The sequence below is a fragment of the Gigantopelta aegis genome, chromosome 8 (genome assembly GCF_016097555.1).
Source record: "Gigantopelta aegis isolate Gae_Host chromosome 8, Gae_host_genome, whole genome shotgun sequence".
Lineage (NCBI taxonomy): Eukaryota > Metazoa > Mollusca > Gastropoda > Neomphalida > Peltospiridae > Gigantopelta > Gigantopelta aegis.
The window spans coordinates 11,891,872-11,916,944 of NC_054706.1; the positions used below are offsets into that span (position 1 = coordinate 11,891,872).

At 37.5% G+C, this 25,073-nt stretch overlaps 1 protein-coding gene across 1 annotated transcript in view; it reads right to left on the reverse strand.

The window, feature by feature from the left end:
• LOC121379378 (Usher syndrome type-1G protein homolog) overlaps positions 1–23,297 on the reverse strand; it is a 47,524-nt gene extending 24,227 nt beyond the window's left edge. The window contains exon 1 of the mRNA XM_041507968.1: positions 22,766–23,297. Coding sequence (XP_041363902.1) covers positions 22,766–22,929 — 164 coding nt within the window. The 5' untranslated portion in view covers positions 22,930–23,297. The remainder of the gene's footprint in view (positions 1–22,765) is intronic.
• Between the last annotated feature and the right edge of the window lie 1,776 nt (positions 23,298–25,073).

The window sequence follows — 25,073 nt, forward strand, 5'->3', positions numbered from 1 at the left end:
TAGGATAATGATGTGCGTATTGCTTTGAGCTAGAGGTGGTTGTCGATATTGTGTAAGGGTAGGGTGGATGTTGATGTTAGGTACGAGTAGTTGTGAACATAGGGTGGGGTAGTTGTGCATAATGAATAGCTGTAGTGATGGATATTGGGTAGTGATGGTGTGGATATAGGGTGGGGTAGTTGTGACTATTGGATAGCGGTAGTGATGGATATTGGGTAGTGATGGGTGTGGATATAGGGTGGGGTAGTTGTGACTATTGGATAGCGGTAGTGATGGATATTCGGTAGTGATGGTGTGGATATAGGGTGGGGTAGTTGTGACTATTGGATAGCGGTAGTGATGGATATTGGGTAGTGATGGGTGTGGATATAGGGTGGGGTAGTTGTGACTATTGGATAGCGGTAGTGATGGATATTGGGTAGTGATGGGTGTGGATATAGGGTGGGGTAGTTGTGACTATTGGATAGCGGTAGTGATGGATATTGGGTAGTGATGGTGTGGATATAGGGTGGGGTAGTTGTGACTATTGGATAGCGGTAGTGATGGATATTGGGTAGTGATGGGTGTGGATATAGGGTGGGGTAGTTGTGACTATTGGATAGCGGTAGTGATGGATATTGGGTAGTGATGGGTGTGGATATAGGTGGGGTAGTTGTGACTATTGGATAGCGGTAGTGATGGATATTGGGTAGTGATGGGTGTGGATATAGGGTGGGGTAGTTGTGACTATTGGATAGCGGTAGTGATGGATATTGGGTAGTGATGGGTGTGGATATAGGGTGGGGTAGTTGTGACTATTGGATAGCGGTAGTGATGGGATATTGGGTAGTGATGGTGTGTGGATATAGGGTGGGGTAGTTGTGACTATTGGATAGCGGTAGTGATGGATATTGGGTAGTGATGGTGTGGATATAGGGTGGGGTAGTTGTGACTATTGGATAGCGGTAGTGATGGATATTGGGTAGTGATGGGTGTGGATATAGGGTGGGGTAGTTGTGACTATTGGATAGCGGTAGTGATGGATATTGGGTAGTGATGGGTGTGGATATAAATTTTTCGTTTCTTCCTCCCCCCTCTCTCTTTAAATTTTAGTTTATGTTATTTAATAGGGGCATTGTGAGATTATAAGTGTTTCGTTGATTTTGTGTTAATTATTTTTTACAATAATAATAGTTCCAAAGTGGTTTGTGCTAGGGATAACTGTACTCCATTCACGAATTTCGAAGTGTCCCCAAAATAATATTTTTTGATGAATGAATATATGCATCTATTTTATTTGTAGTGGATGATGTAATATTTTGGTCAAATGTGTGTTTCTGTGGGAAACTGTCATAATATATACTCTTCAAAAAAGTAGGGGAACTCCAATAAGAATTTACAATTGCCAAAATTGTAAGGTATATTAGCTGTGGGGAATGATTATATGATAAAAGTTGGGCAAATGTTACAACCGGTAGTTCAGTACCACAGTAGGTTTTATGACCACCAAAGATCTTGAAGGACGATTGGGGTCAGAAGTGAAATTTGAAAGTTGACGGGTTTTTTCTCAGTAAATCGCAAATTCAAACAATAAAAATGACTAAAAACAAAACAATAACAACAGTATGATCAACAGAATGAAAAAGATTGACAGAAATAATATTCCACAGTGATTAATGGACCTTCCTGGAAATTGTCAAAATCGAGAATGACACCCCACGCACGTGTACGGGGCAACTGCGTGATGCATGTGCAAACTATGGAATGTAGTTCTGTGTGTTGATAAACAGACCTGAACGTTCTTTACTAGGATGTCTGTGGTCAAAACGTATGTTTTAATATTTCAGGTTCCCCTACTGTATATAATAACATTTTTAATAATGCATGTTGGTGTTCTCTGGAATACGGTGGAGCCTCTTTTAAAGTTGATGCCTTCCCCAATATAAGTGTCTTCCATCTGTCCCTGCTGAGGCCGGCACCTGTGCCCAGGACAGGCGTGCGCTACAACAGCTTGTTCTGAATGTGCACGTTAAACACTCTGACCTGACCTGACCTGTCCCTGTGGACGTAGCCCAGTGTGGAACCGCCCGCCTGATTCGCGGTCGTTGGTGGGTCCATTGCGCTATTTCTCGTCCACACCAGTGCGCCATAATATGTGATATCTTGTCTGTGGGATCGTGTATTTATAACAGATCCCTTTCTATTAATGGGAAAATGTAGCGGGTTTCCTCTCTAAGACTAAATGTCAAAATTACCAAATGTTTGACAACCAATAGCCGATTATTAATAAATCAAACGTTTAACTGTCCCTGCGAATAGTAAACAGCCGCTCACCATTTCCAAATGTGCCCGAGTTTAAACGGTGCACCCAATATTGCCATGTGTGTTATTGTTCAGATGCTGGTTATGCTGTCCATATACCGTAACGTTTTATTTAGACACACCTAAACCGACGAGAACAAACAATGGTATTCAGACTGAGGACAGGGCATTGCAGACTCGGTGCACATCTCTATAAACTCAAAGTGGTAACAACACCTCGTTGCCACTGTAACACTGAACCCCAAACTCCAGAGCATGTACTGCAAAGATGTCCAACATATGGCTGTATCAGAGAAAACATCTGGCCACAACTCAGAACAATCGGAGAAACATTTTGGGGCGAAAGAGACAACCTGCTGCTGATTGTGGAGTTCATGGAGGCGGCAAAAATGACTTGAATTCAAGAAGCATAAAGAAACTGAACGCAGGTGAAGAAGATTTAGACACTAAATTCATGTAATTTGATTTGACAAGCATGAGTGTACCTTACCAGGTACTACTGCGAAGCGAGTGGGATAGCAATAAATTAGCATTACGATAGATGAGTTGTGTGCCCAGGACAGCGTGCTTGAATCTTTATTGAATATAAGCACGAAAATTAGTTGAACTGAACGAAGGCTTCTAATTCATTAGACTAATCCATGGAGTGGCGGCAGAGGGTTTCCTCTTTCATAATTTGTTTGAACCGTAACCATATGTCTCAAAATAGAATAGCCTTGTGCGTCATTAAACAGAATATTTCTTCATTTCTTCCTTCCTTCCGACATAGTTGTAGACAAGTCGCTATTTAGTCCGGTACTTGTGCACCTATCCTAATAGTGCAGATGCAGTTCTAACTGTGGTGTTTGTAGATGGACGAGGAAGTCTTGTCCAGAAAAAAAATCAGACGACAAAGCTACATGTTCTTTCTGCCACTCCCGCTGGACCTAGTGGCGATCTGACAATTAATGTTCTATCTTATCTGTGGAATGAATGAATGAATGTTCAACGTCACCCAGCACGAATATCTGTGGAATGGTGCATTTGAAAGATTCCTTACTCCTCATTACCAGTCTCGGTAATGTCGTGGTTAAGCCATCGGACATAAGGCTGGTTGGTACAGACTTCGCAGCCCAGAGCGAGTTTTAACGACTCAGTGGGTAGGTGTAAGACCACTACACCCTCTTCTCTCTCACTAACCACTAACAACTAGCACAGTGTCCTGGACAGACAGCCCAGATTGCTGAGCTGTGTTCCCAGGACAGCGTGCTTGAACCTTAATTGGACATAAGCACAAAAATAAGTTTAAAAAGAAGAAAAAGCATAGAATTATGCTTTTGTCAACTGTTACTTGAGAAACTGACAACTTAAAACTCCCATTTGTGATGGGGTTTGTGTGTGTGTGTGTGTGTGTGTGTGTGTGTGTGTGTGTGTGTGTTTGTTTCGATTAGTTCTAAGGCAGAGGTGTTGTACTATTCTTATTTGTGGTGTATGTATTGATTGAAGGGCTTGTGACATTTTATTTTGAAGTATACACCCTGCTTTACTTGAATTTAATTCGTTCTGCGTGTTTTTAATGTAAACACACCAGACACATAATATTTGCGGAAACAAATGCTTAAACAGATCAGTTTATAAAAAATAAGTATTATGCAATTCTGTAAAATAAAGCTATCCAGAGACCGAAGCCTTAGTGGTATAGGGGCATATTAAAAACTACTCTCTCTCTCTCTCTCTCTCTCTCTCTCTCTCTCTCTCTCTCTCTCTCTCTCTCTCTCTCTCTCTCTGTGTGTGTGTGTGTGTGTGTGTGTGTGTGTGTGTGTGTGTGTAAAATAAAATACACCCGCCACTTTAAATACTCCGATGAGATTAAATATAATTAAATAACCAATGTTTTAAGAATGCACATGCATTGTTCTATACGAACACGAGGTACTAACAGAACAAAATGTTACAGAAATAATACAAGTCATTCAACTAACATTGCGTCAGTTGAAGAACTACATACTCTCATATTGGTTGTGCTATGCGTTCTACGGTGGTTCAATATTTGTACACTGTGCCTGGGGAACTAAATCCAAATGTTCACTCCGATTGCATGTTTGTTTGGCAAATCAAATTCATTACTGCAAATGATATCACTTGAGCTCAATGCCGGCATCGGGCAAAAAAAAAGGCAATGGAATGCTATTGCAGAAAGTGACATCAAAAAGCACTTTGAGCAAACAATGGCGTATTGTTATTCGCTCTAGTGTATGTGTTCAGAGACATCGATTAGATCTCTGTTGCCAGACTACGACGATGACGACGACGACGATAACGGCGTTGACGGCGTCATGATGATGGAGCTGATGGTAATGGGGATTTTGATGGTGGTGATGATTATAATAATATTGATGATGGTGGTCATGGTGATAGTCTGATGAATGGAGTGATGATGATGATCATGATGATGATGACGACGACGACGACGACGATAATAATGATGATGATGACGACGACGACGACGATAACGATAGTGATGATGATGATGGTGGTTGTGTTGGTGGAGATGATGATGATGATGATGATAATGATGATGGCTTATTTTGTTCTTACATCTAAAACCAGCCTTGAGCATAATTAAACCATTATTCTGATTTTCATATTCAACTAAGATTCAAGCACACTACAAAGGTATCTAATCAATATTTTTTTTAAATAATTTGTGTTTTGAAGTAATTGTCGTCGCTGTCGAAGTAATCGCATTCGCGTTGGCCCTGCTTGAGAAGTATAAATGTATTCACCAGGTACCCATCTCCTGATTTCAAACTGGTCAAATCAGAACTTCTATTTTCAAATTAATGACGCCGCACCCAATCAGTGATTGCATTTTTGGTTTTTGTTGTTGTTAATATGCACAATTTCCATTTCCATAAACACAATTTGAAATCAGTTCACCTTTACCTTATTAATGTTTTCCAACTCGTGTTTACTTTTACAGATCGAAACTTGTTTTTTTTGTTGTTGCTTCAAGCGGAATGTCCATTGTCGAGGCCCTGATAATCTTAATGTCAAGCTACAAATCGCACTTTTCGGTCAAATTCTACAACATTCCACCGGAAATTTCCGTATGCGTTCATTTTTATTGGATCTGCCTGCCACCGCGACGATGCTGTGCCGAGGAAAACCAGTTTACGCAGTGCACTGGGTGTCTTCTACAAGAGTGAACGAGAATCCGTTTTGAGTCCACCAAATTTAGAATTTTAACTTTAACCCTGTCAGTTGAGAGCGTCCTTTGACGAAAATAGAATATTTCTATAAATAACGTACTACTAGTTACCTCGATGTAAAATGCAGTAATATTTTTGTGTGAAATATTTGTTATTGACTTATAGTTTTAATAAATGCAAGCACTGGTACCCCAGATATACGACGGATATATCACTGTTAATGGTATATCAGTGTTAATGATATATCGGTGTTAATGATATATCAATTTTAATGGTATTCACTATTATATTTCTCTCGATAATATATCATGAGATATGTTTTGATTTAAAACCTCTAGACCAAGTGTCATATGATCATGATTTTAGTTTTCAGGCATACCAGCATTGTGATTTTAAATTTATAGTTTCATAACAAAATAGAAAAATATTAAATAGACTGTCCAGAGTTTGTTTCCATTGTAAGATTTTTCTGACTAACAGAGACGTTTTTTTGTGACTAAAATTAATTATTACATGCTAGTTGGTTTTGGTTTAGAATACTAGTGTGTGCATATGCAACGTGTCTACGATCGTGTGCGTATGTTTGTAGCAGTCAATGTGTATTTTCTTCGCGACATATATTTTCTCGTACGTACGGAATTATTAGAAGATAAAATCTGGTTCGGGTTACTACACACATGAGTACAACAACAAACACCTTTATTTATACAAATGTTGACATCTTAAACACGAACATATCTTTAATATGTAATCTTAATTATCAAAAAGGTTCTGCAAATTGTAAAATGTAACAATCGCACTGAACTCAGGACAGTCTCTTTAAATTTATGTAAAAAAACACACAATTGTATATCTATCTATTTTCATGTATAATATAAGAATACAGACTATAATAGTACACACCAGTAACACGATTACAAACATATACATCCCTTAACTCCCACAACTCCCGTAACTCCACAAAACAACATAATACTACAGTGTGCCTAAAGAATTAAGTTTGGAAATATTTTTATTGAGCGACATAATGTCCCGTCACACGCGAATTCTTGTAATGATTGCGTGATATACCTCAACATTTGCAAATAAGTTACATGCTATAAATATCGCCAAAAATGCCATATTCAAACAGCTGAACAATTGAACAGTCGGAACAAATATATGAAATATGCTTTGGCTGTAAGGTTTGAATATTTGTATTTAATGTGTCCACAAAGTGATGCACTTGCATCAGCGGAAATAAACTTTAGACGTATAATCATACGTGCTAGAAATAAATAAAAGTACTAGTAATAACAGCAATACACTCTACAACAACAACAACAGCAACATCAGCAGCAACAGCAACAACTGCAACAACTATAATAGCAACAACTATAATAGCAACAACACTAATAATAATTATAATAATAATAATAATAATAATAATAATAAAACTATGCCTTCTATTGGATTTGTATTTGAACTAAATTGAGTTGATTGAATGTGACGTGAAATTTGTAATTTACTTTCCGGGTTTTATAATATTTATCGCATGGCAAACAAATATGCAATTTATTATTAAGTACGCTTTAGATATTTGGTGGCTTGTCATTTCCAAATATAGATTAGAATTTAATATGTTTTTTAGTACTTGCACATTGAGCTAGCAAAACGGAGAAGACAAAACTATAACAGAGACAACACAAACACAACTCTTTTAATACCATGGTTTGATAACACTTAAACGAATACAGAACATATAACACACAATTCATATTAAACAATTACAAGTACTTCAGTATCGCAGCCGTCAATGCCATAAATCGTCCTGTTACAGTACAAAGCTATAATCGTTAAGTGATTTATTGCTACAATAAACTGTCAATATCATAAGGTACAACGTAATAACGTTCATTGTGTTCCATGACTGGTATATTAAAGGCCATGGTATGTGCTATGGTTGTGGGGAAAATGCAAAGCGAAGATCTGTTGACTATATAATAATAATAATAGATTTTTATTTCAGATCAGAGATCCATAGAACATATATAAACATCACATACAAAACTGATTACATAATATACAGCAGCTTGTGCCAGCGATTTACACATACAGATTTGACGTACACAGTTGTACACCGCAGGTGGGCAAGTAGGTCGTTTGAAGTTGTTTCGATTCTGCTCTTCAGCGAATATGCTGTTGAGCGAAGTAAAGCGCCAAAGCTTTTTACTCGATGACTGACAAACATCTTGCTGGCACTGTATGGTCGTCGTTGTCCGATCATCCATCGGTATGCATTATTATAACATATGTTAAGATCTTTCATGGTATCCTGCTTAAATTTCACCCATAATGCACCCGCGTACAAATTACTACAATAACTCACAAATAATTGTGTTTTAACAGATTCTGAACATTTTGCAAATCGCCGCAACAACATGTTTGCACGTACACAAAGGGCTCTATACTGTCGTTTAATGTCTTTATCGTCTTTCATGTTTTTGCATATGATATGACCTAGATATTTATAGTTGTCAACAAATTTCAGTACATCACCACACAAATATATCGAAGGCACATTGATCAACTTCAGAGTTTCTGGCTCAATACACATACAAACAGTTTTCATTGTATTATATATAATATCATAATCTTCTGCAAATTTCTCGCAAATCGTTAACATTTTTCTTAATGCAGAAATAGATGGGCAAACAAGTGACATATCATCAGCAAAACTGAAGTTATTTAGAAACACCCCACCAACATTACACCCAACTGCACATTTTGACAACTGTAGGTTAAGGTCATCAATATATATATTAAATAATAAGGGTGACATTACCCCACCTTGACGGACGCCATTTGTTACATTAAAATTACAGGAAATATATGCACCCCATTTTACACTAAACAATTGGGTTAAATACCATGCTTTGAGAAAGCGAACTACAAAAGTAGGCACGCCTTTTTTCAAAAGTGTCATATATAATGTCCAGTGATTTACTCGGTCAAAGGCTTTTTTCGCATCCAAAAAGCAAACATACACAGGACTACCTTGTGAAATGTAAAAGTTAATAACTTCCTTAAAAGCAAATAAACACATATCGGTGGATGTCCCACTTTTAAAACCAAACTGATAATCTGATGTACTCAGGTCTATTCGTGATAACAGTACATGTTCCATAACTTTTGATATCACAGTTGCTAATGCAATTGGACGGTAATTGCCTTTATCTGTTATGTCTCCGGTTTTGTTTTTCACAATAGGAACAAGAATAACATCTGTCATACTACTAGATACATGCCCGTGTACAAGCATGGCACTGAAACAAACTGCTAATAGAACGAATAATCTCTTGGGCGCATATTGGAGGTGTTCCGCTGAGAGACCGTCATTCCCTGCTGATTTCCCACTGCTAAGTTTAAAAACAAACTCCATTACCTCATTGGGATTTACGTTCATTTCAGCAACATAACTTGAATCATTAGCAATATACTCTTCAACATATGCTCGATGATGCTGACCTGTCACAGAATTTAGAAGTTCTTTATAATGTTCTTTAAACAAACCTGCAATATTCTCTTCCCCGGTCACACCATCCACAGTTGTTGCCAATAGAGTTCGTTTATTATTTTCTTTAGAAATATTTTTCCAAAATTCACGAAAGTTCATGTCGGTCAAATTTTGTGCTATAGCATCTGCCTTCATTCTATCGTTCTCATTTTGACACATTCTAAGAGCGTATTTAAACTGCCTACGTGTTTTGTTCATATTTTCACATATAAGTCCTGTTCTAGGTTTACCATTGTCTCGCCATAACAAGTAGGCCTCTCGAGCAATGAGATGTAGATCTTTTACGTAGTTATTCCACCCAGGCACATTTTTGTCATTGTCACTATTACCTTTAATCAAATGTTGAGATACCAATTTTAATGCATTAACAATTTCATTATATAAACTATCAATACCATGTAGATGACCAGATATATTGCAGTTTGGAGTTTTACAAGAAATTGCATCATTAGGAAAAACGATTTGAGACAAGGAAATATCTGACTCAGCTCTATACGTATTTATATCATTAGCAGTAACTTTTGACCAGTTTACAGACGTTCTTGGCAGTATGTGATTTTTGGCTAAATTGCATTTGGTCAAACCGTTCACACTGATGGTGAATTGTAATGGCAGATGATCCCATGGCGCAATGTCATGTAGTATATTCATATTAGTTATTGCATTGTGTGCAGCTGTAGTAGCCAAACAGTGGTCTAGCCATGACGTTGTCGCATGCGCCTCACTAATATATGTGTACGTATCTGTACCTAAAAGAACAGCATCCGATAATATATAACCATGTTCTGAACACATATTATATAATTCAGCACCAAACCTTGACTGCCGCTTAATATTGGCATTCCAATCACCGACTATGTACACATTTGGAGTGTTGGATTCCTCTGATATGGCATGCAATTTTCCAAGGTACGAGACGTAATCCTCCCAATTTTCAGGCGAATCAGTCGGTAAGTAAACACACAAGATAAGTACTTTCGATGATTCACAATTTAATTCTAATCCTATTATTCTACTATCGTCATATGTACACACATTAACTAAACTGCCGAGTGTCTTCCTCCATAGAATAGCCACTCCACCATATGGACGTCCGGCTAGTAGATTACTGCTAGTATCCATAGCAGATACCCCTCGAGCATAAAAATCATCGTGTATGTAAGAGAGTTTTGACAAATCATAGTCTGCTAACCAGTGCTCCTGCAACAAACATATATCATTAGCATCACATAATTCATGAATATCTGGCGCCGATGTTTTAAGAGACCGACAGTTGTATGAGCATATCTTAATTTCTTCTTTCATGATATTTGCTAATGTCGTATCACATAAAACTTTCGAACTAAAACTTCTTCTGGCCACACGTTAGGACTCATTAGTTTATCGATGTTTTTGGAGTCAACAAGGATTTTAAACGACGAATAGGTGTCATATCGTGTTCTGAGTTTTTCACACCAGACATCAATCCCCAGCACTGACCTTACGTAATCAAGTATGTCCGACTCCTTAGTTCCCGGCGCTAATCTGGTTACGAAAACGGGTACCGGTGTAGATTTGACTCCCCGCAGTGCCGATGACTGTGCGGTTCCTATTACTACCGGCTTTTTTCGCTTCGGACCAACAAACTTAAATCCCTCTGAATCAACACCACTTCTGTGCGGAACAGCTTTTCTTGTTTTCTTTTCTCTATTCAGCTCCATGCCATTAGATGCCAATCCAGCAGCCATATCAGCAAAACTGCGTGCAGTCCCTGTGTGTTGAGACATCTCCCTAGTAACATGAGATAAAGGCTCATCTGGTCGTACTGGGCTCGATTGCCTATTAGGGGTTTTGCAATTTCGTATCAGCTGTTTTGCATGTGTTATGCTGTCATCTAGTTCACCATCTTCCTTTTCAGTTATTACATTTTGGCTTTGTTTCAAGATATTAATGTCGCTAGGTGTGACTGTTTCCGCCTCTAAACCACTGTCGTGTACACAATCGTTCACGGGTGAAGAACTCACAATATCAGTATCTTCATCATTTTCCTGGCTTACATCGACAGCCAACCCCACTGAACATGCACAATCTTTTTTATTCTGGAATGTACTTCGACATATCTCAGCAGTGGCCATCTGGGCTGTTTGCAAAGAAGCAATACTGCCTTTCATTATTTCAAGTTCCTTCAAAATAATGGCCATGTCCATATGATTGTAAAGAATTGGCGGCAGTTTATTCAGATCTTTCGCAGCGAAGCATGGTACATCATCTGGTTCAGTGTTATGCAGCAAATTCAAAATATCATGAATGTTATTCTTTTTCTTTTCAACACCCTTTCGTTTTATCATACGTCCACAACTTTCCGTATTATAGCAAAGGTCAAATAAGATTGTTTTAGCATCCTCAACTTCGTGATCTGTAAAAACATCAGAACACAATTTTACAATGGTATCATGCGGTAATACATCCATTTTGTTTATTACAAAACAAAGCAGCTCGCTGATAATAACATTGTTTCCAGTAGTACAATGTTTTGGAGATGTCGGCAGTCCACTTCCATGTAAATCAGAACTGACTGGCGTTTTCTGTGGTGTACTTCTATAGAAACGGCTTGCCGCCATGTTGGAACCACCTGTATTCTCGTCATTAACAACAGTTCTCTTCTTTTTCACCGATGTTTCACTGCAACGGTATTCTCGCATTCTTCACATGTACATATATATGAATTAATACAGAAATTTACATATTATAACTGATTAAAAATTAAAACAAAAGAAACAGGATATTGAAGATATTAAGATTGGCGGAGCTCCGACAAAACACGTCCTACCGTCTCGCTGAAACTTAAAAATATCATAAGTGAAGAGAGTAGCTGATGTGTTTACATGCGACTTGCAGTAATTATTTTAAAAGGTTCCTGTAAGGTTGATTCCGCCTCAGTATAATTTAAGTAACAGTATCTATAAAACATTTACAGTTACGTGCTTGAAAATGTATTCTATGCACATTCACGAGCATATTCAGATGCCCCGTTGTTTACGGAAGCTGTAGAAAGTGTTTTGCATCTGTACTGACGTGCACTAAAACGTGGCTGTCCTCCTACAGATGGAACCATACATCGTGGTCAGCAACAGCTCTACTCTGTAGACAAAGCACTTGACAGTGAGTCATGAATACATATCATCATGATTTTCTGTTAACTTTTTTTGTAATCAGACTACATATATACGTTATTGAATATGCTAATGATATATTAATAATCACTATATATTACGGTTTCTTTTACATTATTTTACAATTTCATATTGTTTTTGGCGTTTTACTGACGAGTAGGTTCACGCAGATTGTCGTCAGGATTTTTTGACAAAAAAGAGATCTTCCTGTTGAGGGTGAAATACATTTAAACTGCTCAAGGAAATTAGTTAACGACAATAGGTCGTATGACGTTCTACATGTTTCCAGCTGCACAATTTGTAGTGTGAACTAAATTATTTATCAAAGTTAAATGAATGTGACAGCACTTGAACAGTCACATAGAGGTCGTCCGTGATAAAACGGATCGTAGGCTATAGGTACTACATAATTCAAAAGACAGAGTGAGATGTGGAGTAGGCCAGCTTAAGTTTGATTGTCCAAAAGAATGTTGGTAAAATATGAAGATATGACAGACCTTTAAGACCAAAACAAAACACGAAAACAGGGGTGGGTACATATAGTTATTATTTAAATGTTTTCTCAAAACCACTCACATAAATACAAAAACATCGTTACTAGACGTTTTCCCGTGAGAATGTGCCTTAAAGGGACATTCCTGACTTTGCTGCAATTTTTAAGATGTTATCGACTAACATAGACTTTTTAACGATTGTAATTACATATCAAATATATTTTTCTGCATAAAATATTAGTGGCTGTATATTAAACGTTCTAATATTTGTACTAGGTTAAGTTTCATTTTATTTCTTAGAATATATTTTTTCGTACGTACGAAATTATTTGAAGAGAAAATCCAGTTTCGGCTTCTTACAAATATTAAGACGACCAGAAACACATTGAATATATAGATATTGGTATTCTAAACAAGAACATATATTTAATATGTAAGTTTACTCGTAGAAATATTTTATTAGTCGGAAACATCTTGCAATGCTGCAAACTCAGGAATGTCCCTTTAACAAGGATAAAACGTATTCATTTTTGCGATCTTTTAAACAAAATATTTTTTCATGATCAGTAAATGAAATGGATAGGAAAATAAGCAGTCGGTCTATACAAAGGACTTAACGAGATGAAGTTACATCAAACATAACTTTACGAAGCCATTACATGCAAACTGCCGTAGTGTGTGCTATCCTGTCTGTTGGATGATGCATATAAAATACACCTTGCTACTAATGGAAAAATACAGCGGGGTTTCTCTTTAAATATGTCACAATGACCAAATGCTTGACATCCAATTGCCGATAATTAATAACCCAATGTGCTCTAGAGGTGTCGTTAAACAAACCAAACTTTACCTTGTTTACATTCAAACTACAAGTACAGTTACGAGTATTAAAACATACATTACACATATTTGGACCAAGCCACGACTTCGTAGACGGAAACCAACTTCCTATATGTATTTATAATGTATTAACTCTGCGTTTTAAAGCTGGTAAAATGAATGAATGAATGGATGTTTAACGACACCCCAGCACGAAAAATACATCGGCTATTGGGTGTCAAACTATGGTAATGCAAACAAATAAAGTGATGATCAACATCAATATAAAAATTCAGGATTTAAACAAAAACACAGTGTAAAGAACTGTGCAAAAACACAAATATCACAGATAGATAATGACTTTTACTCAAAACTTCAATTTTGTGCTTCATTGGCCATTCTCAAAGATAATGTTACACCCCTGCACCACAGAACATATACGTTGGCAATAAGAAAATACCATTCCTTCACGAGATGCATGGACATGCTATTATTATTATTACGTAGTATTACATATATGATAGTATCATATGAGATATCATGTTTTACTTATCCTGAGCCAGTGCGTTCATTCATTTTTAAATACATACATACATACATACATGGATGCTTCAACAGCTCAAAAGGTATCGTGGCAAGTCTACAAAATTTCAGGCGAGTCGGTGCCATGGGTTCGAGTCTCAGCAACGGCATGGGACAATCTGTGAGGCCAGAAAGGATTTAATTATCCCCTGCGCCAGTGCGTTAATATCTATGTATGTAACAGTCAACATCCATATACATACAATATATAGATATTCACACATCAATACATACATACATACACGCACGCACGCATGCACGCATGTATGCATGCATACATACATAGTTAATGTGTTTTGTGAATGATTAAATGAAAGGAGTTCTATTGTAATAAACTATTATATTGTTATCAAGGGGTACCGAGGGGTAATAACGTGTATGCTGCATAAAATGAGTAATTTACTGCGGTCATGTTTGCTCGCGTTTCAGTGAAGAGGGCTCGTCTAAGCTATTAAACATATGTTACAGGTTGACTTTGTCGCTGTTCAAACAACCTATATGGTAGAAACGTTGTGGAAATATCCCTACTACGTCATATGGAACACTCACCTGTTTTCGCTGAGACAAAAGGGAACTCAGTTGATTTCCATAAAGGAAATTTATTTAGTTTATTATAAACTATCGAAAGAATTTGTATTGTCGTATTGTTGTACAATAACAAAGTTTTGGGGATATTTATACAAAGTCAGATCTGTTCACTTGCTACTAGTACTAAATATATCGTGTTCTTCCATTTGTTTTCTAGTAAACGAACAGAAATGTAGAAACGATTTCAATACGCGCATACCTTCTTTTGTATAGAGCAAACTGCGCACAATCACACAAACTCATTACAAATCATTAAATTAAATTATTATTATTATTATTATTATTATTATTATTATTATAAAATATTGCAACCTCTGCCCCACGCAGCCGTACACATGACCTGTTTATTTCGTTTAATGGCACTACTAGAGCACATTGATTAATTACTGATCGACTATAGAATGTCAATCATTTGGAAATTCTGATACACGTATATAGTTTTTAGAGAAATTGCGCTATTTTTTCTCCATTAGTATTAAGGGCTATTTTGTGTTCAGACAGAACAGCACATACCACGAACTATGACATATCACTCGTGGATCATTGGTTGCAATTGGAAAGCATAATTTACATAATTAAGAGTCCGATATTATATACCAATACCCTATATATGCTAAAATATACCTTCATCCACTTCAGTACAAAATTATTCTTAGTCCATAAGCAACAAAGTTTGTTTGTTTATTTTGTTTAACAACACCACTAGAGCACATTGATTTATTAATCATCGGCTATTAGATTACAAACATTTGATAATTTTGATTATAGTCTCAGAGGAAAGCTGCTACCTTTTTCGATTAGCAGCAAGGAATCTTTTATATGCACTATCCCAGACAGGATAGCACATACCACGGCCTTTGATATCCCAGTCGTGGAGATACAAAAAAAAATGTTTGTTTAACGACACCACTGGAGCACATTGATTAATTAATCATCGGCTACTGGATGTCAAACATTTGGTAATTCTGAGTCGTAGTCATCAGATGAAACCCGCTACATTTTTCCTAATACAGCAAGGGATCTTTTATATGCACTTTCTCATAGACAGGAAAGCACATACCATGGCCTTTGACCAGTTGTGGTGCACTGGTTGGAACGAGAAAAAAAATCAGTGGAGATACCTTTTTCTTTTTTAAAAATTATTTTCGTCCTTATATCCAATTAAGGTTCAAGCACGCTGTCCTGGGCACACGCCTCAGCTATCTGGGTTTTCTGTTCAGGACAGTGGGTTTGTTGTTAGTGGTTAGTGAGAGAGAAGAGGGTGTAGTGGTCTTACACCTACCCTTCGAATCGTTAAAACACGCTCTGGGTGGGAGCCGGTACCGAGCTGCGAACCCTGTACATACCAGCCTTATGTCCGATGGCTTAACCACGACACCACCGAGGCTGGTGTGTGGAGATACATGTACCAGTGCATTGCATCACCTGAACACTACTCCGAATTGATTCACCGGTGTATATGGAGTGTCCCGCGTGTTCTATCGCAGGTACCTCGTGTTACGTGGACGCGATAAAGGGATATTTATTTGGAGAAAATATTAAGGCTCAAAGTCCCGTTGACCAGCGCTGGAAGTCGATCGATTAGCCCAACACGGCACGGCGGACACAATCGAAAATAAATTCCTTTGTAAATAGGTCATTACACCAAGGTGTTTTAAGTGTTATCTTAACAGTATAACATATAGTTTTTAAGGGTGAACTAAACACTTACAGTGTCAACCATTGTACGTGGTCTCAAGGAAAATATGCCTGGGTGCATTGGGGCGCAGGATCGATCCCTCTCAGTGGACTTGTAATTTTGTTTTCCAGTCCCAACCAGTGCCCCACGACTGGTACACCAACGACTATGGCATGTATTGTCCCGCCAATAGGAAAATGCTTCTAAAAGACTATTTGCTACTTTATCGGTAGGAGTAGCCCAGGTGGACGTCAGCGGGTTTCCTTTCTTTTTCTCTATTGACCAAATTTTGAAACAACAATTTGTTTTATTTATTTATTTAATTTTTACTTGATTTTACTTTATTTAACTTTACTTAACTTTACTTAACATTTGGTTTGTTTTGCTTTGCTTTGCTTTACTTAAATTGTGCGTTTGTTTGCTTTGCTTTGTTTTTTTCTTTATGTATGTATGTATGTATGTATGTATGTATGTATGTATTATATTTTATTTGCACAGGAAGGAAGGAAATGTTTTATGTCGCGACTTCATAAGCTACTCTTTTCGATTAGCAGCAAGATATCTGTTATATGCACCATCCCTCAGACAGGATACTACATACCACGACCTTTGTTACACCAGTTGTGGAGCATTGGCTGGAGCGAGAAACAGCCCAATAGGTCCACCGACGGGGATCGATCGCTTTACCACTGGGCTACGTCCCGCCCCTTATTTGCACAGAGACCATGTTACATTAAATTGGCTCATGTCCATAACCATATGTTAGACATGAACTAGTTGCAGTACACTGAAATATGAATCTAGAATCTATCAGCCTTAATGCAAATGATGCCACTACACCATCGACACGTAGGTAATAGTTGATGGAATTAAACCTTTAGCCAACAGCTCCCAGTATTAAAATGATGATAAATAATGAATAAAGAAAATGTACTTAGGCTTAAGATACTATATTAATATATTATACAGTGAGCATTATAACGTAGTACTACGTTAATGGTTAACATTTTAAATACACAGTACCATTCGGTAATCCTCGTCAGGCCTTTAAATCCTACGCAATTCGGTTCCAGATACACATATATATATATACTTCCTGGATTGCTTGTTGATAGAGGCATTTGCCGCTAGTAAATGTGTAAGCTATTAACTTCTTCCGTGCTGAGTAACTAAGATACACAACCACTGAGTAACTGAGATACACAACCACCGAGTAACTGAGATACACAGCCACTGAGTAACAGAGATACACAGCCACTGAGTAACTGAGATACACAGCCACTGAGTAACTGAGATACACAGCCACTGAGTGACAGAGATACACAACCACTGAGTGACATAGATACACAACCACTGAGTGACTGAGATACACAAGCCACTGAGTGACTGAGATACACAAGCCACTGAGTAACTGAGATATACAGCCACTGAGTAACTGAGATACACAACCACTGAGTAACAGAGATACACAACCACTGAGTGACATAGATACACAACCACGAAGTGACTGAGATACACAACCACTGAGTGACTGAGATACACAATCACTGAGTAACTGGGATACACAACCACTGAATGACTGAGATAAACAGCCACTGAGTGACTGAGATACACAATCATCGAGTAACTGAGATACACAACCACTGAGTGACTGAGATACACAACCACTGAGTAACAGATACACAACCACTGAGTAACTGAGATACACAACCACTGAGTAACTGAGATACACAACCACTGAGTAACTGAGATACACAACCACTGAGTAGTAGGATCAGAACAGTGCGCCAACAGAACGCTAACACTGTCACATGGTGCCAGAATGAACACATACAGCACACAGCACACAGAACATATAGCACGGTAACTAGGTTAATAATACATATATCAAGAGTTAAAAACTTGATAAATCGATTTACCAGATGGTACACCATATATGAACTTTATAGTGTGACAGTAACCAAATACTAGAAGTAAGCGACTGCAAAGCGGAAAAAACGTAAACATAAATAAAATATAGATAGTTCATACGTCTGTTTATGAAATTCACCTGTCGTAAAATACCGGTATCACACACAAGAAGTCGTTTGTTTTGTTTAACGACACCAGTAGAACACATTGATTTATTAATCGTCGGCTATTGGATGTCAAACATTTGGTAATTTCGATATAGTCTTAGAGAGAAAACTCGTTACATTTTTCCATTAGTAGCAAGGGATATTTTATATGCGCCATCCCACACAAGATAGCACATACCACGGCCTTTGATATACTATCACACACAACACACAAAACATATATCAGCTTAACGTGGCTTTTAATACAAATTGCAGGAGTTAAAAAAGTAATAAATCGATTTTCCAAAAGATACACGATATATAACTTTCCACAATAACCACATAGGCAAATGAAAATCGGGGGAGAGTGCGGGGTTGACATAAATACAATACAGTTTTTGTACAAGTTTGTTTATAAAGTTTACCTTTCGTTTCGTATCCGTTATTAATACAGTGCACTTCTGATACGTATCACGCTTGTATTATCAAATTGTATGTTTCAACATTTCGATAATTATATCAAACAAATCCAGACTAAGTCAACATATTAATTTGTTAAATCCTTTTCCAGACGGGCAGAACTATGTCAGCACAATTTTTAACTCCAGTTTTTCTAAAAACAAAAGCAGGTATCCCTTGCTAAAGCAATGGCGATGCTTTCCCCACGAGCCATGAGAAATATGTCTGAAGTTCGCAAAATATCTAAACTCATCAAACACATGTTAAATGATAAATTTTGAAAACATTTGCCCTGAGCTAACACTAAATAATCAGTGCGTCTGTTGCAGAGCTCGAATCTCCCTCCTAGCACGGATGGACAACATTACGATCGCTGTCCTCCCGGAGTCCAAGGCATTCCTTGTCTGGAGTTTTACCACCGGGAGAGGATTACGCCAGCAATGCAAATGATGGAGGATCAAAAGATTTCTCCTATTGCTGGAAAACAAAACATGGAGGATCAAAGGAATCACGAAGTCTGAACATGCATCAGTGACGGATCCAGAGAGTTTCTGAGGGAAGGGTTTCACACTGAGAGTTCCCAAGAGACGAAGGATGATGTATATATGTTTGCTACAGTAGATCATTTGGAGGAAGGTTCGACTTTATTAAGTTGTCTGGTCCTTACAGAAGTAAGGTGTTCAGTGGAAGTTTGACATTCCTGATTTTTCAAGTAGGATTTCCTACATAGTAAATTGAATAAATAAAAGGACGACCAAGTTCACACTCTGGATTCGCCCCTGCTTATTAGCATGACTATTGCTTAAAACATTTTGTATGTTTCCTTGTACTGTCATGGGATTTTATTGATCGCCACTTTTTTTTCCTGGATGAAAATATTATTGCAAGCACTGGTGAATTTGTGTCACTTCCTTCGAACGCAGGCAAACCCTTTCGATTTTTGTCAGCTGCCTTAATCCGATACAGCAACACCATGCCAAAGTCAATTTAGATCAAGTGGTCCATTTGGAGTTGCTAACATGAGCACTGGATCAAAGTCAAAAGTCAGATTCACGTTGCTTCTTTTATTCTGCTTTAATTCAGTGCTTTAAGCGTTCGCATGAGGTGTGAGGTATTGTAAGATCAATCCCCAAATAGGGCACCTGTTGTCAAATTAGAATGTGTTCTTGTATTTTCCATGACCATCGGGTTATACCAAAGAGTATTCTATGTTATGTCCTATGTGGACATTTATATAAAAAGGTCGTTCCATTTTGTAGTGGAATACAGTTTTTTCTAATTATAAAATATGTTTGGTACCTAATAACAGAACTATACCTCGTTAAAACATCTAGGAGGTTAACAGAAATGGAACTGTAAGACAGAATTATAGGTCGTAGTCCAACTCGACAAAATGTGAACTTTCATAATGCAGTTTTATTTATTTCCTGGGATTTGGGGTGAAACTGCTCTCCCATCCCTTCATAGGTTAGGTACGGACCTCCGTGGTGATTTATTAATTATTATTATAATGGGTTGTCGTTAAATGTGTCTGGTATTATTTAAGAGTTTTGTGAGTTTAAAAAAATAATAATCCATAATTTTTAATGTATATATAATACGAAGATTCGGACTAAGATAGGATATTTACATTTCTGCGCTAGTCTACGCAATGTCTGTCCCATTTCCAAATATTCGACAATATGTTTTCACACATGTTGTTTTCCCAGACCAACGCAAGAATATTAAAACCTGGCTGTGAAACCTGGATATCTCTAAAACAAATATGGTGATCCTCAAGCACGTTGTAATGTTCAATCCAGCGAAGAACGTAAAAACATGTAGTTGTTCAAAGAGAATGTCTTGAAGAAAAACATCTTGAGAGGTGTCTTTATACCAATCTCAAACAATAAATATATACTATACTAAACCGACATGGTTCTCATTTGAATAATGTGTGCTGGAAGTGTAATTCATCTTTTTTAGTTTTGTTTATGATATTCAAGCCATGTTGTTGGGGTTTTTTTTAATTAATATATATATATATATATATATATATATATATATATATATCGTTATAAAAGTATATATATCGTTAAAAAGTGTATTTTTTTCTACATGACAGGCTTGTTTCGTGAGAGAGTTGAATTATTGCTCTCACTCATCAGATGTAGATTTAATTACACCGTCAACGGAAAGATGATGACGTCATCATCTTTCCGTTGACGGTGTAATTAAATCTACATCTGATGAGTGAGAGCAATAATTCAACTCTCTCACGAAACAAGCCTGTCATGTAGAGAAAAACATACACTTTTTAACGATATATCTGGCTCCCACACGGTTGAGCACTCTATAAAATAGCGTCTTTCAACTCGAAAACGACTACTATATATATATATATATATATATATATATATATATATATATATATGTAACAGTAACTTTCGTTTCTAAGTTGTTTTTCTTGTTTTGTTTTATTTTGTTTGTTTGTTTGTTGTTGTTATTTTTGTTTGGTTTTCTTTGTTTGTTTGTTGTTTTTGTTTGGGGGGGGGGGGGGGTTGGTTGGTTTTTGGTTGATGTGTTTGTTCTTGTTGTTTGATTTGTTGTTGTTTTGTTTTGTTGTTGTTGTTGTTTATTGTTTTTTGGATGTTTTTGTTGGGTTTTTGGTTAAATTGTTGTTGTTGTTTTTGTAAGGTGTTTTTTGGAGGGTTGGGTGTGGTTGAGGGGATATTGTATTTTTAAAATATTATATTCTGATTTCACTGTACGTTTGTCGTATCGCCAGCTATAGATTTTTTTTGGTTCTTTTTTTTAACGTGTTTTATATATAGTGAATTGACAGTGCATTTCTCTAGCCCAGGACGTTAATGGAAATACCTGTTCCTGTTGTTTTGTTTGTCCCCACTGCCCCGTGTCGCTAGTGAGCACATAAAGCAGGCTAATCAGAGACCTCATAGAACGTAACGACGAATTTACACTTTTACTTTAACATACTCAAAGGGCAGTTATGCACAGTCGGTTGTTTTGCCCAACAAAGAGAGGAAACCCGGTCGCGACGCCCGTTTTGCATACAAATAGACATACGCAAGAATGTTTTATTCGTCAGGGCTGCATGTCTCTTGTGCGGCAGCAAAATTAATTTACTTAAAACGGACGAATTGGCATTTTTTAAATAAGATTTTTTTTAAATACCAGCCATTCCCTTAAACACTGGCAAGAAAATACCAATATATCATAATATATTATTTAAATTAAAAACAAACGGCACGAAGCTGAAATAAATAAATTACACTGGCGGATCAAGTGGGGGTGTCATCGATGTGCAAAGGGAACTAAGTTACCCACCCCAATTTTTAAATACATATGCTTCATTGTCCATTGTATTGCAATACATTCACAAAATACTTCAACTGTATTAGTTACCGGCTTAGCTGCGATTCGTCATTTTATGTGTATCAGAAGTTATGTAAACAGACTCAGTTGTTTCGAAGCCACCACCTTTAACACCTTTCCAAATATATACGGCCCTCCCTGAATACTCTACAATAAAACCCGCTTAAGCGACCTCAACCGCCGATAACAACCACCTATGTTAAACTACCACCTTAGTATTCTAAATCATCTAATCTGGTCAAAAGTAACCTGTATTAGGCGAACCCCTGCTTTAAAATAAGATTTTATTATACTACTTAAGGTAACAGTTTAACACATATTTTAATTAAAAACAGGATGTACGATGTTTTAATTGGGGGAGGGGCGTAGCTATAATGTAACATAGTTCGACTGCGTTGATATACGAGACTGCTAGCCTTGTACAACATTTAATCAAATATTAATAACTTGACAGTTGCATAAATCCGCGTCTGGTACATACATGCATATAGAAAGACCATACATTAATCTTACCCTCTGCCCACAATAAGTCTCAGTGCTTCCAGATTTCCATTGTGGGCGGCCCAATGCGTTGCCGTTCTCCCATCTTCATCTGGGGTGTTCAGTTCTTTCCTCTGAGCCTCTCTCAATAAATCCACGTACCCATCCTTGGCCGCTTCTATGAACTTCTCGGCCATTGCTTCCTCGGATTTCGTGGCTTTTAATCAAAAACACATATCTTAACTTCCAGCACTGAAGAGTTCTTCCTCTCTTTCTCGCTTTCTCTCCTTCTTTCTCTTTTTCTCCACGACACCGCACGAAAACGTCTCGAGCCTTATCGAGGTGCTCAACCTGTCCTTTACCTTTCCCACCGCTGGATCAAGCGCTCATGAATATTCATCAGACTATTTTTGTGGGTTTTTTCACGTCATTGATAAGCGTAAAATCGTGATGCCTGCCTTCGGGAACGAGTAGAAATACATACTGGATTCTTTCGTATCTAGATTTTACGATTTCTTTTTTTTTTTAAAACCTAGTGATAAATTTTAACGCCTGCCATTCGAGTATAAGTTTGCGTATAGTGTGTTTGAACAAGATAAGTTTCGTCCCTAGGCTGGTCGTTTCGATGCCTGGCACTCGGCCAGTTTATTGATTGAGCGGTGTTAAAAAGAGAACACACTGTTAAACCCCCAGTCAGGTTTAACAACGATTTTTATCTCGACAGACAAATCACTGAGAAATCTCTATTAAAAAAAAAAACAAAAAACCCCAAGGATTATCCGTTAAAGGTGGGCTATCAAAGTTGCTCCCCCAAAGGTAATACCTTGAATTACATGACGCCTAAATGTTACAACCAAATAACTTCACTTACTAGCAGAAACAAATTAATTTTATTGGAAAATCTATCGACGCTGACCGATAGATTAACCGCGATGTTTGTTATCGCATGCGGGTTTTGTACACAATGGCTGAGTTTAGACAAACCGAGCAGAAAAAAACGTTCGCTAGACTGGTTTATACGCTTCACTTTATACTAAATAATCAGACCGGAGACCACTAATTACACAGAGTGGCAGCGCAATTTTAATAGTATCTAGTGCATTATGCAAAATAGTATGTGTTGGATGGATTGATATCTACGTGTTTATTATAAGAATAAATATGCAAAATAGCAAAATAATGCTCTTACAACTATGTTCAGATTTTTAAAATGTGTTTCTGGGAATCCTATCCTACCTAGTAAAATGTATACGATATTTGGTTTGTTCAACGACACCACTGGAGCACATTGATTAATTAATCACCTGGTGTTGGATGTCAAATATTTGGTCATTCTGACTCGTAGTCATCAGAGGAAACCCGCTACAACATTCCTAGTGCAGCAAGGGATCTTTTATATGCACTTTCCCACAGACAGGATAGCACATACCACGGCCTTTAACCTGTTGTCGTGCACTGGTTGGAACTAAAAAAAAAATTGTTCAATGTAATTGTTTTCCTATTTTTAAAATTTTTATAAATAAGTGAAATGCACTTTTAAACACACTACCCATAGTGCCTACGAAATTCTGTGGTCTATGGAATTTTATTCACTGTTGGGTGGGGGGTTGGTGTGTGTGTCCCTGTGTGTGTACGTGTGCGTGTGAGTGTGTGTGCGCGCGCGGATGAGGCAGTCTATGTCGGTCACCTGTATTTGCATACATAGTTTAATTCGTCTGCTTCGATCTGTCACTCGGCGACCTGTGTCGATTTTATGGAACCCAGTGTTTATTCTCTAATTCACCGAGATGGGTACGGTTTTCTATGATTTTAACATAGATGTGCCATGCTAGCAGTATTCTGGATAGTATCATTATTACCGTGCCTGGTAGTGAGGATCTATTCGACTGCTGAGTGAGTATACTTAAAGAATTTAACACTAATATCGGTCAAGTGTGAATTCAATACAAAACCGTCCGGCACCAGCACAGGCTTGCGTTCAGCAACAGCGAGCGACGCTAACGCCCGCGAATTATTAAACTTGTCCCAAATGTGGTTCGCTTATTCAGTTTAATATCGCACAAACCAGTCTAGTACACGGTTTTCTACTCTTGTCTGGTTGAAAGCGGCCTAGGGGTATGTTAGACTGGGGGTTTTTTCGCTACACAATAAAACGAATGATCACAGCGAAAACCAGTCAAAATATATAATATGCAAACGTGTAGTGCAAAACGACTGGCTGAACTTAGGCCTGGTTTATTTGTAAAGTCTATATTTCATTTCATTTCAACTTATTTTCGTGCGTATATCCAATTAAGGTTCAAGCACGCTGTCCTGGACACATACCTCAGCTATCTGGTCT